This window comes from Martes martes (assembly GCF_963455335.1).
Source record: "Martes martes genome assembly, chromosome: 4".
Taxonomy (NCBI): domain Eukaryota; kingdom Metazoa; phylum Chordata; class Mammalia; order Carnivora; family Mustelidae; genus Martes; species Martes martes.
Genome location: NC_137891.1, coordinates 88,195,532 through 88,210,136, shown reverse-complemented (window position 1 = coordinate 88,210,136; position 14,605 = coordinate 88,195,532). Strand labels below are relative to the sequence as shown.

At 37.8% G+C, this 14,605-nt stretch overlaps 1 protein-coding gene across 3 annotated transcripts in view; it reads left to right on the top strand.

The window, feature by feature from the left end:
• The window catches only part of GPR89A (G protein-coupled receptor 89A), a 60,582-nt gene that overhangs the window by 21,854 nt on the left and 24,123 nt on the right, over window positions 1-14,605 (top strand). For all 3 annotated transcript variants that reach the window (XM_080802366.1, XM_080802365.1, XM_080802367.1), the window contains exon 7: window positions 398-478. In XM_080802366.1, the coding sequence (XP_080658492.1) occupies window positions 398-478 (81 nt within the window). The remainder of the gene's footprint in view (window positions 1-397; window positions 479-14,605) is intronic.

Below are 14,605 nucleotides of genomic sequence, written 5' to 3'. Positions count from 1 at the left end.
TACTTCCTCTTACACTTTTTAAAGGCACATTTCTCATGCAATATAAGCTAATCCCCACTTCAGTAAATCAGTTTCTCCTAGAAGTAGAATGGTAGAAGGCAATGCCAAGTTGTAAGAGTGCTTACATGTGCATCATAAATGTCATTGGATCAAAGCTAAGAAAGACTATAAGAGAGCCAGTTACCTTCCACTGCCCTGAGACTGCAAAACTTTTAGCTATTAAAAAAATGACAGCAAAAGCATTTTTGCTTTTTATAGTCATTTTAGTATTCTCTAGAAAAAGGTCCTTGAATTACTGGGTAACAACTAAGGTTTATGTGTTTCTCCAGCTGCCTTGTATTTATTATGCCCAAGGATGGGATCCCCAAACATTGCTAACAGTTTGTGCCTATTATAGAAATGTGACTGATGCAGACATTCTAGCCCTGGAACGGCGACTGCTCCAAACCATGGATATGATCATCAGCAAAAAGAAAAGGTAAGATATCAGCACATTAAAAAACTTGTACTCCTAGAATTTCTCGACAAGAAATGTGACTATGAATTGGGGCTAACAGGGAATTTCATCTTACTTATTGTTGTAATAAATTAAGGTCCATCAAAGACTTAGTGTCCAGTCTTGAATGAAAGAAATTTTCAAATTCCACTTATTTCCTGACTTTAGATAAATTCTCCTGAGATTAGCTATTAATATAATGTTTACATTTGAAGGTATTCTGCGTTGGATGCTCTAAAAGTCTATTGTCCTGCATTTTTATAAACTTCTGCGTGCCTGATTTCAATCTTTTCAACTTCCTTTTCTCCAACCACTTTGAAAAATCCTTCAAGTCTTCTAGCTATTGTCATTTTATCATTTAAGAAGCACTTTTACAATGTATGCTCCTAAAGTGGCATTTCTAGAAATCTGTATCACAGTGAGTCACAGCCTAGGCTGTACACTCAGACTGTCTGAATCTGAATCCTTGGCCCACAATTCAGTGTGGCCTTGAGGTGTTATAATATGTCTTGGTTTCCTCATCTGTAAAATGGAAATAATGAGTTGACATGTAGAAATCTTAGAACAGTGAACCACACAGAGCTGAGGAATACTATTGAACTTACTAATAGTCTCTGGAGGACAGTCATTAGGTTTTAGTGTTTTGTCTTCATTTATTCATTCATGTATTTTCATTCTCTTAATAATTATAGGAAGCCTAGTTTATGCTAGGTACTGCACTAAATGCTGAACTTATAGAGATAGAACGAGGAACAAGATAAGTTACTGGGGTGCCTGGGTGGCTCAGTTGGTTAAGCGCCTGTCTTCTGTTCAGGTCATGATCCCAGGGTCCTGGGATCAAGCGCTGAGGCATCAGGCTCCCAACTTGGTGGGGAACCTGCTTCTCCCTCTGCCTCTGCCCTTCCCCACCCCCCAACTTGTGTTCTCTCTTGTGTGAGCTCCCTTTCTCTCTGTCTCTGTAACAAATAAAATCTTTCTTAAAAAAAGATAAGTTACTGACTTCATGAAGCTCATTAGTCTGCTGTCTTTTTTAAAGTTCTATTACCCAAATAAAAACAATGACATAGAGGTTTTAAATTGCATGAGTGTTTCTGCATTTCATGTTTTGTCTTTCAGCATTTTCTATAGTAAGACCCAGAGTCATGTCAAAGAAGGCTTAATATAAGAGATAACATAGACTTTAGAATGATAAAGAGGGCCTGATTTACCAGCTCATTATTGATCTCCATTTCTGTACATCTGTCCTAGAGTATTGATTCACATGTTGTATATACATTTATTCTTTGCATTTTGTTCACATTGATTCTATACAGTTTATTTTACATAAAAATGTAAATTTAGATTTAAAAAACATAACAGTAAAAGCAGCATTATTCAATATTGAAAGATGATTATAAAGGAATAATACTGTTTTGGTTCCTGTGATTGTTCTCCCACATACTATACTTCTTTCATTCATATGGAGAGATGAAAATAATTACCCATGTCAAGTGTGGATGTACACTTTATTTAAGATTTATTTGAGAGAGAGGGTGTGAGTGCACGAGCAGGCAGGAGGGGGAGAGGAGAAGCAGGTTTCCTGCTGAGCAGGGAGCCCCTCATGGCTTCGATCCCAGGACCTGAACTGAAGGTTTGCTGAACCAACTGAGCCATCCAGGCGTCCTCCATACTGTTTTCCACAGTCAGTGCACTAGTTTGCATTCCCACCCATAGTGCACAAGGGTTCCCTTTTCTTCCACATCCTAGCCAACACTTGTTATTCTTGTCTTTTTATTATTGTATCCATTGTGACTGGCATGAGGTGATATCTCATTGTGGTTTTGTTTTGCATTTACCTGATTGGTGATGTTGAGCATCTTCTCATGTATCTGTTAGGCATCTGTATGTCTTCTTTAGAACAATGTCTATTCAGGTCCTCTGCCTAGTTTTAATCAGATTGTCTTTTTTGTGTTGAGTTGTGTAAGTTCCTTATACATTTTGGATATTAACCCCTTCTTGGATACATCATTTGCAGATATCTTCTGCCATTCAGTAGGTTGTCTTTTTGTTTTACTGGTTTCCTTCGCTGTGCAAAAGCTTTCTATTTTGATGCTGTCCCAATAGTTTATTCTTACATTTGTTTCCCTCAACAGAGGAGACATATCCAGAAAAATATTTCTAAAGTTAATGTCCAAGAGATTACCACTGGTGTTTTCTTCTAGGAGTTTTATGGTTTCAGGTCTCACATTTAGGCCTTAATCCATTTTGAGTTTATTTTTACATATAGTGTGAGAAGGTGGTCCAGCTGCTTTCTCATGTAGCTGTCAGGTTTTCCCAGCACCATTTATCTAAGAGACTGTCCTTTCCCTTTGTATATTCTTGCCTCCTTTGTTATGGATTGAGTATGTAAGTTTGGATTTTTTTCTTTCCATTGATCCATATTGTTTTTGATTACTATAGCTTTGTAGTACATCTGGAACTCCAGGACTGTGATACCTCCAGTTTTGTTCTTCCTTCTCAAGATTGACTTGGATATGTGGGGTCTTCTGTGGTTCAATACAAATTTTTGTACAATTTGTTCTAGTTCTATGAAAAAGGCTGTTGATATTTGACAGGGACTGTATTGAATCTGTACATTGCCTTGGAGAGTATGGACATTTTAATAATATAAATTCTTCCAATCAATGAACATGGAATATCTTTACATTTGTTTGTCTTCTTCAATGTGTTTTATCAGTATTTTAGAGGTTTCAGAGTACAGGTCTTTTACTGCCTAGGTATTTTGTTCATTTTTGGTGCAGTTATAAATAGGACTGTATTTCTTTCTTTCTGGAAATAGTTTATTTCTTTCTTATGATTTTGGATGCCTTTCATTTTTTCTTGTCAGATTGTTGCAGCTAGGACTTAGAGTACTGTGCTGAATAAAAGCGGTAAGAATGGACATCCTTGTTTTCTTCCTGAACTTAGAGGAAAACCTTCTCAGTTTTTCACCATTGAGTATGAGGTTAGCTCTGGGTTTTTCAAATAGGTCCTTTTTTATGTTGAGGTATATTCCTTCTGAACCCACTTTGTTGAGCGTTTTTACGATCAAATACTGAGTTTTGTCAAAGGCTTTTCTACTGGAATGAATATATGGGGCTCTTTTTTTTTTAAAGATTTTATTTATTTATTTGACAGAGAGATCACAAGTAGGCAGAGAGGCAGGCAGAGAGAGAGGGAGAAGCAGGCTCCCTGCTGAGCAGAGAGCCCAATGCGGGGCTCGATCTCAGGACCCTGGGATCATGACCTGAGCTGAAGGCAGAGGCTTAACCCACTGAGCCACCCAGGCACCCCTATTTTTAATCCTTTGTTTTGTTGATGTGACGTATCATGTTGTTTTTGTTTATACTAAACTATCCTTGCATCCCTGGAGTAATTCCCATTTCATTGTGGTAAATGATCCTTTTAATATAGTCTTGATTTGAGTTTGCTAATATTTTGTTGAGGATTTTTGCATCTATGTTCATTGGGAGTACTGACCTATAGTTTTCTCTTTCTGTAGCGTCTTTGGTTGATTTTGGTATCAGGGTAATGCAGGTTTCGTAGAATGAATTTCTTCCCCTTCTATTTTTTGGACCATTTGAGGAGAATAAGTATTAACTCTTCTTCGCATATTTGGTAGAATTCACCTGTGATTCTGTCTGGTCTTAGACTTTTGCTTATTGGGAGTTTCTTTATTACTGATTCAATTTTGTTGCTAGTAATTGGTCTGTTCAGATTTTCTATTTCTTCCTGATTGGTTTTCGTATGCTTATATTGTGTTTGGTATGTTTCTAGGAATTTATCCATTTCTTCTAGGTTGTCCCATTTGTTGGCATATAATTTTTTGTAGTGGTCTCATAATTCTTTGTATTTCTGTGGTGTCAGTTGTTGTTTCTTCTCTTTTATTTCTGGTTTTATTTATTTGGGTCCTATCTGTCTGTCTGTCTCTCTCTCTCTCTTTTTTTTGTGATGAGTCTGACTAAAGGTTTATCAATTTTATTACCTTTTCAAAGAACCAACTCTTGGTTTCATTGATCTTTCTATTTTCTTTTTTTAGAGTCTATTTCATTTATTTTTGCCTGGTCTTTATTATTTCCTTCCTTCTACTAAGCTTGGGCTTTGTTTGTTCTTTTTCTAGTTCATTTAGTTATAAGGTTAAAGTGTTTGAGATTTTTCTTATTTCTTGAGATAGGCCTGTATTGCTCTAAATTTCCCCTTTAGAACTGTTTTTGTTGCATCTGAAAGATTTTGGATGATTGTTTTTCCACTTTCATTTGTCTCTCTATATTTTTTATTTCCTCTCTGCTTTCTTCATTGACCTATTGGTTGGTTAGTAGCATATTTAGCCTCCATGTGTTTGTGTTTTTTCCAGTTGCTTTCTTGCAATTGGTATCTTGCTTCATACCATTGCAGTCAGAAAAGATGCATGGTATGATTTCAGTCTTTTTTAAATTTATTGAGACTTGTTTTGTGGCCCACATGTGATCTGTCCTGGAGAATGTTCCATGTCCACTTGAAAAAAATGTGTATTCAGCTGTTTTGGGGGTGGAATGTTCTGTATGTATCTATTAAGTCCATCTGATCTTCAGAGATGCTGTTTCCTTATTGATTTTTGGCCCAGATATTCTCTTTATTGATGTAAGTGGGGTATTAAAGTTCTCTACTATTATTGTGTTACTGTCAATTTCTCCATTTATGTCTGTTAACATTTGTATTACATACTTACATACTCTAATGTTGTGTGCAAAGATGTTTACAGTTATTATATCCTCTTGTTGTATTGATTTCTTTATCATTACATAATGCCCTTCTGTGTCTCTTGTTAAATTCTTTGTTATAGAGTCTACTTTGTCTGATAAGTACTGACCCCCTCCCAACCACACCTCACCCCACTTTCATTTGCATGGAATATGTTTTCCAACCCTTCATTCTTAGTCTGTATGTGTCTTTGGGTCAGAAGTGAGCCTCTTGTAGGTAGCATACAGATGGATCTTGTTTTTTCACCCATTCAGTCATTCTGTCTTTTGATTAGAGCATTTACACCATTTTCATTTTAAAGTAATTATTGATAGGCATGTACTTATTGCCATTTTGTCCATTGTTTTCTGGCTATTATTGTAGTTCTTCTGTTCCTTCTCTTGCTATTTTCTCTTGTGACTGATGACTTTCTTTAGTGTATGCTTGGCTTTCTTTCTCTTTATTTTTTGGTTATCTATTACACATTTTGGTTTTGTTGTTACCATGAAGTTCATATGTAACATCCCAAGTATGTAGCAGTCTATAAGTTGATGGTCACTTAAGTTCAAACACATTCTAAAAGAACTTTTTTTGCTCCCCCATTTTATGTATATGTTGTCATGTTTTCTATCTTTTTATATAGATTTAAAGATATATAGTTATAAAGATATAAAGATTTTTATATATATATATAAATCTTTATATATATATATATATATATATATATATATATATATATATCTGTCTTCATATCATCCTTTTCTTCTACTTAGAGTCTTTTCTTTTCATTTAATGAAGTCCCTTTAACATTTCTTCTAAGGCCAATTTAGTGGTAATGAACTCCTTTAACTTCTTTTTTTTTTTTAAAGATTTATTTATTTATTTGATAGAAAGAGACACAGCGAGAGAGGGAACACAAACAGAGGAAGTGGGAGAGGGAGAAGCAGGCTTCCCACCAAGCAGGGAGCCTGATGCAGGGCTCAATCCCAGGATCCTGGGATCACAGCCTGAGCTAAAGGCAAATGCTTAATGACTGAGCCAGCCAGGTGCCCCTGAACTCCTTTAACTCTGGGTAACTCTCTCCTTCTATTCTGAATGATAACCTTGCCAGGTAGAGTATTCTTGCATGTAGGTTTTTTCCCTTTCAGCACTTTGAATATATTATACCATTTATTTTTGTTCTGCAGAGTTTCTGCTGAAAAATCAGACAATAGCCTTGTGGGATTTCCCTATGTATAACTATTTGCTTCTTGCCGCTTTTAAGAGTCTCTTCAATAGTTGACATTTTAATTACAATATGTCATGGTGTGGACCTCCGTGGAATTCTTTGCATCCTAGGCCAAGATGTCTGTTTCCTTCCCCAGGTTAGGGAAGTTTTCTGCTATTTTTTAAATAAGTTTTCTGCCCCTTTCTCTCTCTCTTCTTCTGGGACCCCTATAATATGAGTGTTTGTTTACTTGACCTTCCCTTATTTTTTCAATTCTTCTTTCTTTTTGCTGTTCAGCTTAGGTGGCTCGCATTACCTTGTCCTCTAGATCACTAATTCATTCTTCTGCATCCACTAATCTGGGTTAATTCCCTCTAGTATATTTTTCATTTCAGTTATTATATCCCTCCGCTCTGGTTCTTTTTATAGTTTCTATCTCTTTGTTAAAGTTCTCGCTGAGTTCTTTCACCCTTCTCTCCCATCTGGTGAACATCTTTATGATCATGATTTTATACTTTTTATCAGGCATATTGCTTGTCTCCATTTCATTTATCTCCTTCCGTTCTTTTTATGAGGTTTCATCTTGTTCTTTAGTTTGGAGCATGTTCCTCTCTCTCATTTTGCCTGCCTTTCTGTGTCTGTTCTATGAATTTGGTAAAACAGCTACTTCTCTTAAACTTGAGGGAATGCCCCTGTGTATGGTCGTCCTCTGTGTAGACTGTGTGACTGGTAATTTTGGTTAACTGACTGGAGCTATGGCTGGCATGGGCTGGGGGTCCTGAAGCAGTCCATTCTGGGTCTGGGATGTTCAGAGCTGAAGTGGGTGTGGTTCGGGATGGTCCTGGGGCTCTCTGTACAGAGAGTGCCTCAGTAGGATAGCTGAAGGTAAATTGGGGTTGGGGGGGGGCACGTGTCGTGGGTCTTTCTTTGCAGAGAGCTCTGCAAAATAGCTGCAGCTGCAATGAGTGCAAGCCAGGGTGTCCTAGGGCATTCCACAAAGGAAGCACCCTGAAGGGGTGGTTGGAGCCAAGGCTGCCACAGGCCAGAATGCTCCACTCAGGGAGTGCCCTGGCAGGACAGCTGGCACTGAAGTAGGCACAGGCCAGGGGTTCCCAAGGTGCTCCACACAGTGGGTACTCTGGCAGGGTGGCTAGAGCGAGAACTAAAGCATCCATGAGCCAGGAGGTCCCAGAGTGCTCTGCATCAGGGGGCCCCCAGCAAGCCATCTGCAACTGAACTGGTGTGGGCCTGGTGCTTTGCACCTTTGCACCTGTGTCACCTGGTAAGATGGGTGGAGCTCTAGTGACCAGGGTCTCCCAGTGTGCATGGTGTGGGCCAGAGTGCTTTGCACCTTTGCACCTGTGTCACCTGGTAGGATGGGTGGAGCTCTAGTGACCAGGGTGTTCCAGTGTGAATGGTTTTGGGCCTCCCTTGGTGGGACAGCTGGGGATGATGTGGTCTAGGGGCTCACTGAAATGGTAATCTGACTAGTGTGCCCAGCCCCTGCTCCTATCTATACTGTCAAGGTGGAGGGGAAACATAAACTATGGTGCTTGCCAGCCCCTCCCACCTGAAGGGAGTTTCAGCAGTTCCTCTGCTGTCTGATAGGGTTCTAGAGCTGGTTCCTTTAAATTCTATTTGCTATTCTAAACCACAGCTTTTTTCTGTGCCTCAGAGCAGACAAATCTACTCATGATCCTTCAGTATTATTCTTCCCCCCTGCCCATCCTCCCCAGCCCCACATTCCACAGCATTGGGGGTGGGGGGGTTCCCTTTAATTGAGTCTCTGTCTGTTTTGTTGTTCTCTATGTGGTCTATCTTTTGTTATACAGAAGCTGTTTAGTCAGCCCTCAGTTATTCTTCAGGAGGAATTGCTCTATAAATAGGTGTAGATTTGATGTGTCTATAGAGGAGGTAAATTCAGAGTCTTCCTACATCACCATCTTCAGCCTTTTCCTTGGATATGTTCTTTTAAGCCATTTCATCGTAGTGGTTAGGAATTCCTTTCCCATGGTTAGGAATTGACCTTGAGCCATACATGTATCCCTGTAGGTTCTGTCTAGTCGGAATCTGGGATGGTTTGTGGTCCTTTAGTAGATCTTATTAATTTGAGTGGCTCTCAGAAGAGTCAGCCTTCCAACTTGGCCTAATTAGCACAGCAGTGAAGCTGATAGGACAGACAGGCAGCTAACATGACAACACTGGGGCCCTTGGGATTCATACTAGAAAAACTGTTTTCACAAACACTGATAGTTGGGGAGTAGTGGCCAGAAAACCATTTTTTAATTTAACAGCAGAGGGCCATAGTGAGATGGCATGCAAGAAAAGTAACATGTGTTAGTACAAGAGTTAATGGTTGAAAATTGCAAGAAAGAGTCACACTGTGTTCTCACTTGAAACACTAAAAAGAAGATGAGGTTTATAGTATTTGAAAAACTTTCCTCAAAAACCTAGTTCAATTAGTATGAACATGCTGGTTTAGTGGTCAGAACCTTCAGCTTTTTTCAGGCGGAGAGAGTTAAGTCATCTGTTACATTGTTTTGTTTTTCTGTTGACTTAGATATGAAAGCTTTTATTTTGGTAATCTTTGATATAGCTGGAATATAGCCTGTATTCACAAACAATATTAATACAATTTTGAAATTGTGGTCCTGTGGAAGATAGAAAATACAGCTATGTAACTACACTATTATATAATGAAAAGAACTTAAACTAGACAATCACTTTATTTTTTTTATTTTAATTTTTAAGATTTTACCTATTTATTTGACAAAGAGATCCCAAGTAGGCAGAGAGGCAGGCAGAGAGAGGAAGCAGGCTTCCTGCTGAGCAGAGAGCCCGACATGGGGCTCGATCCCAGGACACTGAGATTGTGACCTGAGCTGAAGGCAGAGGCCCAACCCACTGAGCCACCCAGGCGCCCCTAAACAATCACTTTTTAATAAGCATGTTAAGTGATCTTGGGCACATCTTGACAGTCTTAGTTTCCTCATAGAATGATGGGGTTAACTAAAGGGTCTCTAGGATTCCTTTCAGCCCATAAATTCTGAATTTAAATTTTCAGTTTGTGGATTACACAAAAACTAGAGTATTGAAGCATGTAAAAGTTTAATGCAAGCTATTACTATGAAGAAAAAATCTTAACCTTTACTCTATAGTTGGTTATTTTTTTCTTTTTTTTTTTTTTTAGGTTCTCTTTTAAAAATTTATAGGGATAAGAAAAAAAATACATTCACTGGTAAAACTTTAGAACCAGCCACAACTGCCCTCAAAGTATGGCACTGCCAAGAGTTGAACTAATTCCTTTGACAGAAAACCATAAAAACTAGAAAAGTTGTAAAAAAAAAAATAATAATAAATAATAATATTCAAATGCACTGGAAAATGAACAGAGAGATAAAATTTTGAGAAGAGTATCAGATTACTTCATGTTTGTGACTTTCTTGCCTGGAGTTGCTCTTTAACCACTGCCGGCTCTCCTAGCACCCACTCAGACTGGTGAATTTCCAGTTACTCTGATTTGAACTTTGAAGTGAAGTTTTGGAGACAAAAGAGATGGAGCAGTACTAAGATAATAGAATCTTAAGTATAAACTGTCTGAATACCCTCATCACTAAACAATACATTTGCAAAGTAAATACCAGAGAACCTGAGAAGTAGGGAGAAACGAGAAGGGGGTGTACCCTTGAAAGACATAACTGCCTCTTACTATGATTTGCAAGTGTGTTGTGCCTTTGGTTGAGTGCATTGTCTGAACTATGTGTAAAATGGCACAGAGCTCAAATGACAGAAAGTAATATTCTTACTGGCTTGAGGTGTCACAAGGTAGAACTGAGAACTGGCAAACATTTAGAAATTTTGAGAGATTGCTAGAAACAAAGAGACCAGAGAAAGGATAAACCCTTAAAATCTGACTATAAAATCTGTTCAGATTCTTTGCTGAGCATATGCAGGTCTGTGGTCAACAGAGACCATCAGAGTCAGGCCAAAAAGAGAGCAGCTAGATGCTGAAAAACAAAGCAAAGACATTAGTTGCTGCATATAGTAGATACGACAGTTTCACAATTTGAACCCAGAGAATTTAACTGCTTAATAGAACAACAACAAAAAAAAAATCCTCAGAAAAACAAAACAGATTTCAAAGCACTGCAACATAATATACACAGTGTTAAGTTTTTAGCTAAAACTTACTATACGTACCAAAAAATGGGGGCATGCAATCCATATTCAGGATAAAAAGCAGTTAATGGACACTTAACTTAAAGTGAGCCCGGATAATAGATTTAGCAAACAGACTTAAAAGCAGCTATTATAAATTCTAAGAAATGAAGGTAAGCATAATATTAGTGAATAGATAAAGGATCCCAAAAGAAAAATGGAAACTGTGTTTTTAAAAGAAAACAAAAAGAAATTCAAAAGTTAAAAAGTACGGTAACTGAGGGGTGCCTGGGTGGCTCAGTGAGTTAAAGCCTCTGCCTTTGGCTCAGGTCATGATCCCAGGGTCCTGGGATCGAGCCCGGCATCGGGCTCTCTGCTCAGCAGGGACCCTGCTTCCCCTCTCTCTCTCTTTCTCTCTGCCTGCCTCTCTGCCTACTTAGGATCTCTGTCAAATAAATAAATAAAATCTTTAAAAAAAAAAAGTACTGTAACTGAAATGAAAATTTTACTAGGTAGGTTTAGCAGAAATTGAGATAGCAGAAAAAATGATTCAAGTTGAAGACAGATCAATAGAAATTAGTTTGAAGAACAGAGAAAAGACTGGAAAAAATGCATAGTGTCTCAGTATAAAACAGTATCAAACAGTTCAACATGGAGTTGGAAGTCCTAAAAAGTGAGGAGGAAGCAAAAAAGTATTTAAAGAAATAATGGCCAGAAACTTCCCAAATTTGGTGGAAAATGTTAATTTACAGATCCAAAAAGCCTAAAGAACCCCAGCTGGGATAAACACAAAACTACACCGAGTTCATATGGTCAAATTGGTAAAAGAGGAAGACAAAGAAAAAGTTTTAAAAGCAGCAAGAGAAGAATGTTACATACAGGGAAACCATGCAAGCTAATGGTTGTTTAACAATGTTGCAAGGTACAAAATAAACATACAGAGATAAGCTGTACTTCTTTATACTGGTAATTAGATTCAATATCAACTGCAATACCATACCAGTTACAATCACTGTAAAAATGAAAGATATAAGTCTAACAAAACACATACAGGACTTACATGCAGCAAACTTTATGAAAGAAACCAAGTATCTCAATAGTTGTAACAAGTTTATCAATTGGAAGGCTCAAAATAGGGGAGATATTGATTCTCTCTACATTGACACTCAGGTTTCACATATGTCCCAACAAGATTTTTTGTAGATCTACACAAAATTATTCTAATATATAGAAAGACAAAAGTACTAGAATAACTAAAACAATTTTGAAAAAGAATAAAATGGAAAGGCTCAGTCTGATTTCAAAACTTACTATATTGCTGTACTAATCAAAACTATGTGATATTGACAAAGGTATAGACATATCAGTGGAACAGAATAGAAAACTCAGACCAGGGGCACCTGGGTGGCTCAGTGGGTTAAAGCCTCTGCCTTCAGCTCAGGTCATGATCCTGGGGTCCTGGGATCGAACCCCGCATCTGGCTCTCTGCTCAGCAGGGGGCCTGCTTCCTCCTCTCTCTGTCTGCCTCTCTGCCTACTTGTGATCTCTGTCTGTCAAATAAATAAATAAAATCTTTAAAAAAGAAAAGAAAAGAAAACTCAGACCAACACAAGTATGCCCAACTAATTTTTTACAAAGATACAAGAGAACTTCAGTGAAGATAAGGTAACTTTTTGAACAAATGATGCTGGAGCAATTTGACATCTGTAGATTTTTTTTTTAATGAATTTCAATATAAAGCTCTCATCTTACACAAGAATTAACTCAAACTATAAAACTCTACAACTTAGGGGGAAAAAACGTAGGAAATCATAGGAGGGATCTAGGGGTAGGCAGTGTTCTTAGACTTGACACCGAAAGCGTACTTTATAAAAGGAAAAATTAATAAGTTGGATATCATCCAAACTAAAAAATTCCGCTCTGGGAAAGACATTGCTCAGAGGATGAAAAGACAAATTACAGACTGGGAGAAAAATTTGCAAACCACATATCTGGGGAAAAAGAAAAACTACTAAAATGTGTAAACTTTCAAAACAGAATTAAAAAACATAAAAAGCCCAATTAAAAATGAGCCTGGCTGGCTCAGCCCAGTTGCATCTGCCTTCAGCTCAGGTCCTGATCCCAGGGTCCTGTGATGGAGTCCCGCATTAGGCACCTTGCTTAGCAGGGAGCCTGCTTCTCCCTCCGCCTGCCACTCCCCCACTTATGCTTGCTGTCTCCCACGCTCTCTGTGTGTGTCAAATAAATAAATAAAATCTAAAAAAAAAAAAAAAAATTGGCAAAAGACATGCAGATATTTCATTGTAGAGCATATACGGATGGCAGTTTAGTACATGAAAAGATGTTTTAATATCATAAGCCATTAGAGAAATGCAGTTAAAACCACAAGATAACCATGTGTTAGAACGGCTAAAATAAATTAGTGACACCAAATTCTAGTAAGGGTGCAGAGACGCTGGATCACTCATACACTGCTGGTTAAAATGTCATAATAGTAATTCTGGATCACTTTTAGCCATTTCTTTAAAAACTAAACATGCAACTACCACACAGCCCAGTGAATTGCATTTCTTGGCATTTATCCCAAAGAAATAAAGACTTATGTTCACACAAAACTTGTACGCTGATGTGTGTAGCAGTGTTATTCATAGTAACCAAAAATGGAAATAAGCTAGATATCCTTTAATGAATGAATAGTTAAACAAAGTGTGGTACATCCATACCACAGAATACTACTAAGGAACCAGAAGGAATGAACTATCAATAGAACAGCTTGGGTGACTCTCCAGAAAATTAGGCTGAGTGAAAAAAGCCAATCCACAAAGATATATACTATCTGATTCTATTTGTGTAACATTTTTGAAATGATAAAATGGAAATGGAAAACAAATTTGTGGTTGCTGGGTAATTAAAGAGGAGTTGGAGGTGAGAGGAGGGAAGTGGGCTATACAAAGGCAACATGAAGGATTCTTGTAGTGATGGAAATGTTCTGTATCTTGACTCTTATCAGTGTCAGTACCCTGGTTGTGATACTGTACTATAAATTTGCAAGATGTTTCCATGGAGAAAAGTTGGGTAAAGGGTAACTGAGATCTTTTTTTTAATAACCACATGTGAATCTACAATTAGCCCCAAATGTTTAATTAAAAAAGCGATTGCTGAATTCCCATCTTTCTGGTTTCCATCAGAAAACCACAGAATGGCATATTTAAACCACAGTAGACCTTTTGCAACCTCTTGACTTGAAATCTACCACTAAACCTCAGCCGGGTGCATGTGTTTTTCCAGACTATGGGTTTTTTAATGGCGTTCAGCTAATAATGAAGAGATAATTTCTTGATCTGGACTACCCTTGTTATAAAGAAGCAATAGGGGTGATGCTCACAGTGGGGTTGGTGATGATAGTGACAAAAGTTCAAGATAAAACTTAGTGACTTCGCTAGTGTCTCATACTGTTTTTTTTCCTTTTTTGCCACATCTCAGGAAGTTTGATATTGTTACTATTTCTTTTGAAAATATATACTTATTGTTCATCTGCAACTAACTTGATAAGAGCAAAACTGATTTATAGCTAAGTGATAAAAAGTGAAAGTAAGTTGTTTAAAACAAGGTCATGCTTGCTGTATGCAGACAACCTTCACTTCTTCTTGTGGTTATCCCTCTCTCTGTTACGGAGCCATGATAAAGTGTCAGTCACCTTTAGAAAGTTAGCCATTTCCACTCCACAGTTGTTGTGTTTGTTGTACCAAGACATGAAAACTGAGGATAATAGAAATGGTTCTCTGTGTGTCCTCTCTCTCCAAGGCCTGTCCTTTATTCCAGCATGCTAAACTGAAGTGAACTTTTAAATGAGTGAGATAGAACCTCTTCCCTCTTCATATACTTGTTCCAGCTTTTCCACCAATGAAAATGGAAAAACTAAGGGTTAGGAGTCTTGCCAAGTCAGAAATCTCCCTAGGTCTGAGCCTCTTCTTGGTTACTGATTACCTCTTCCAATAATGCTGAGT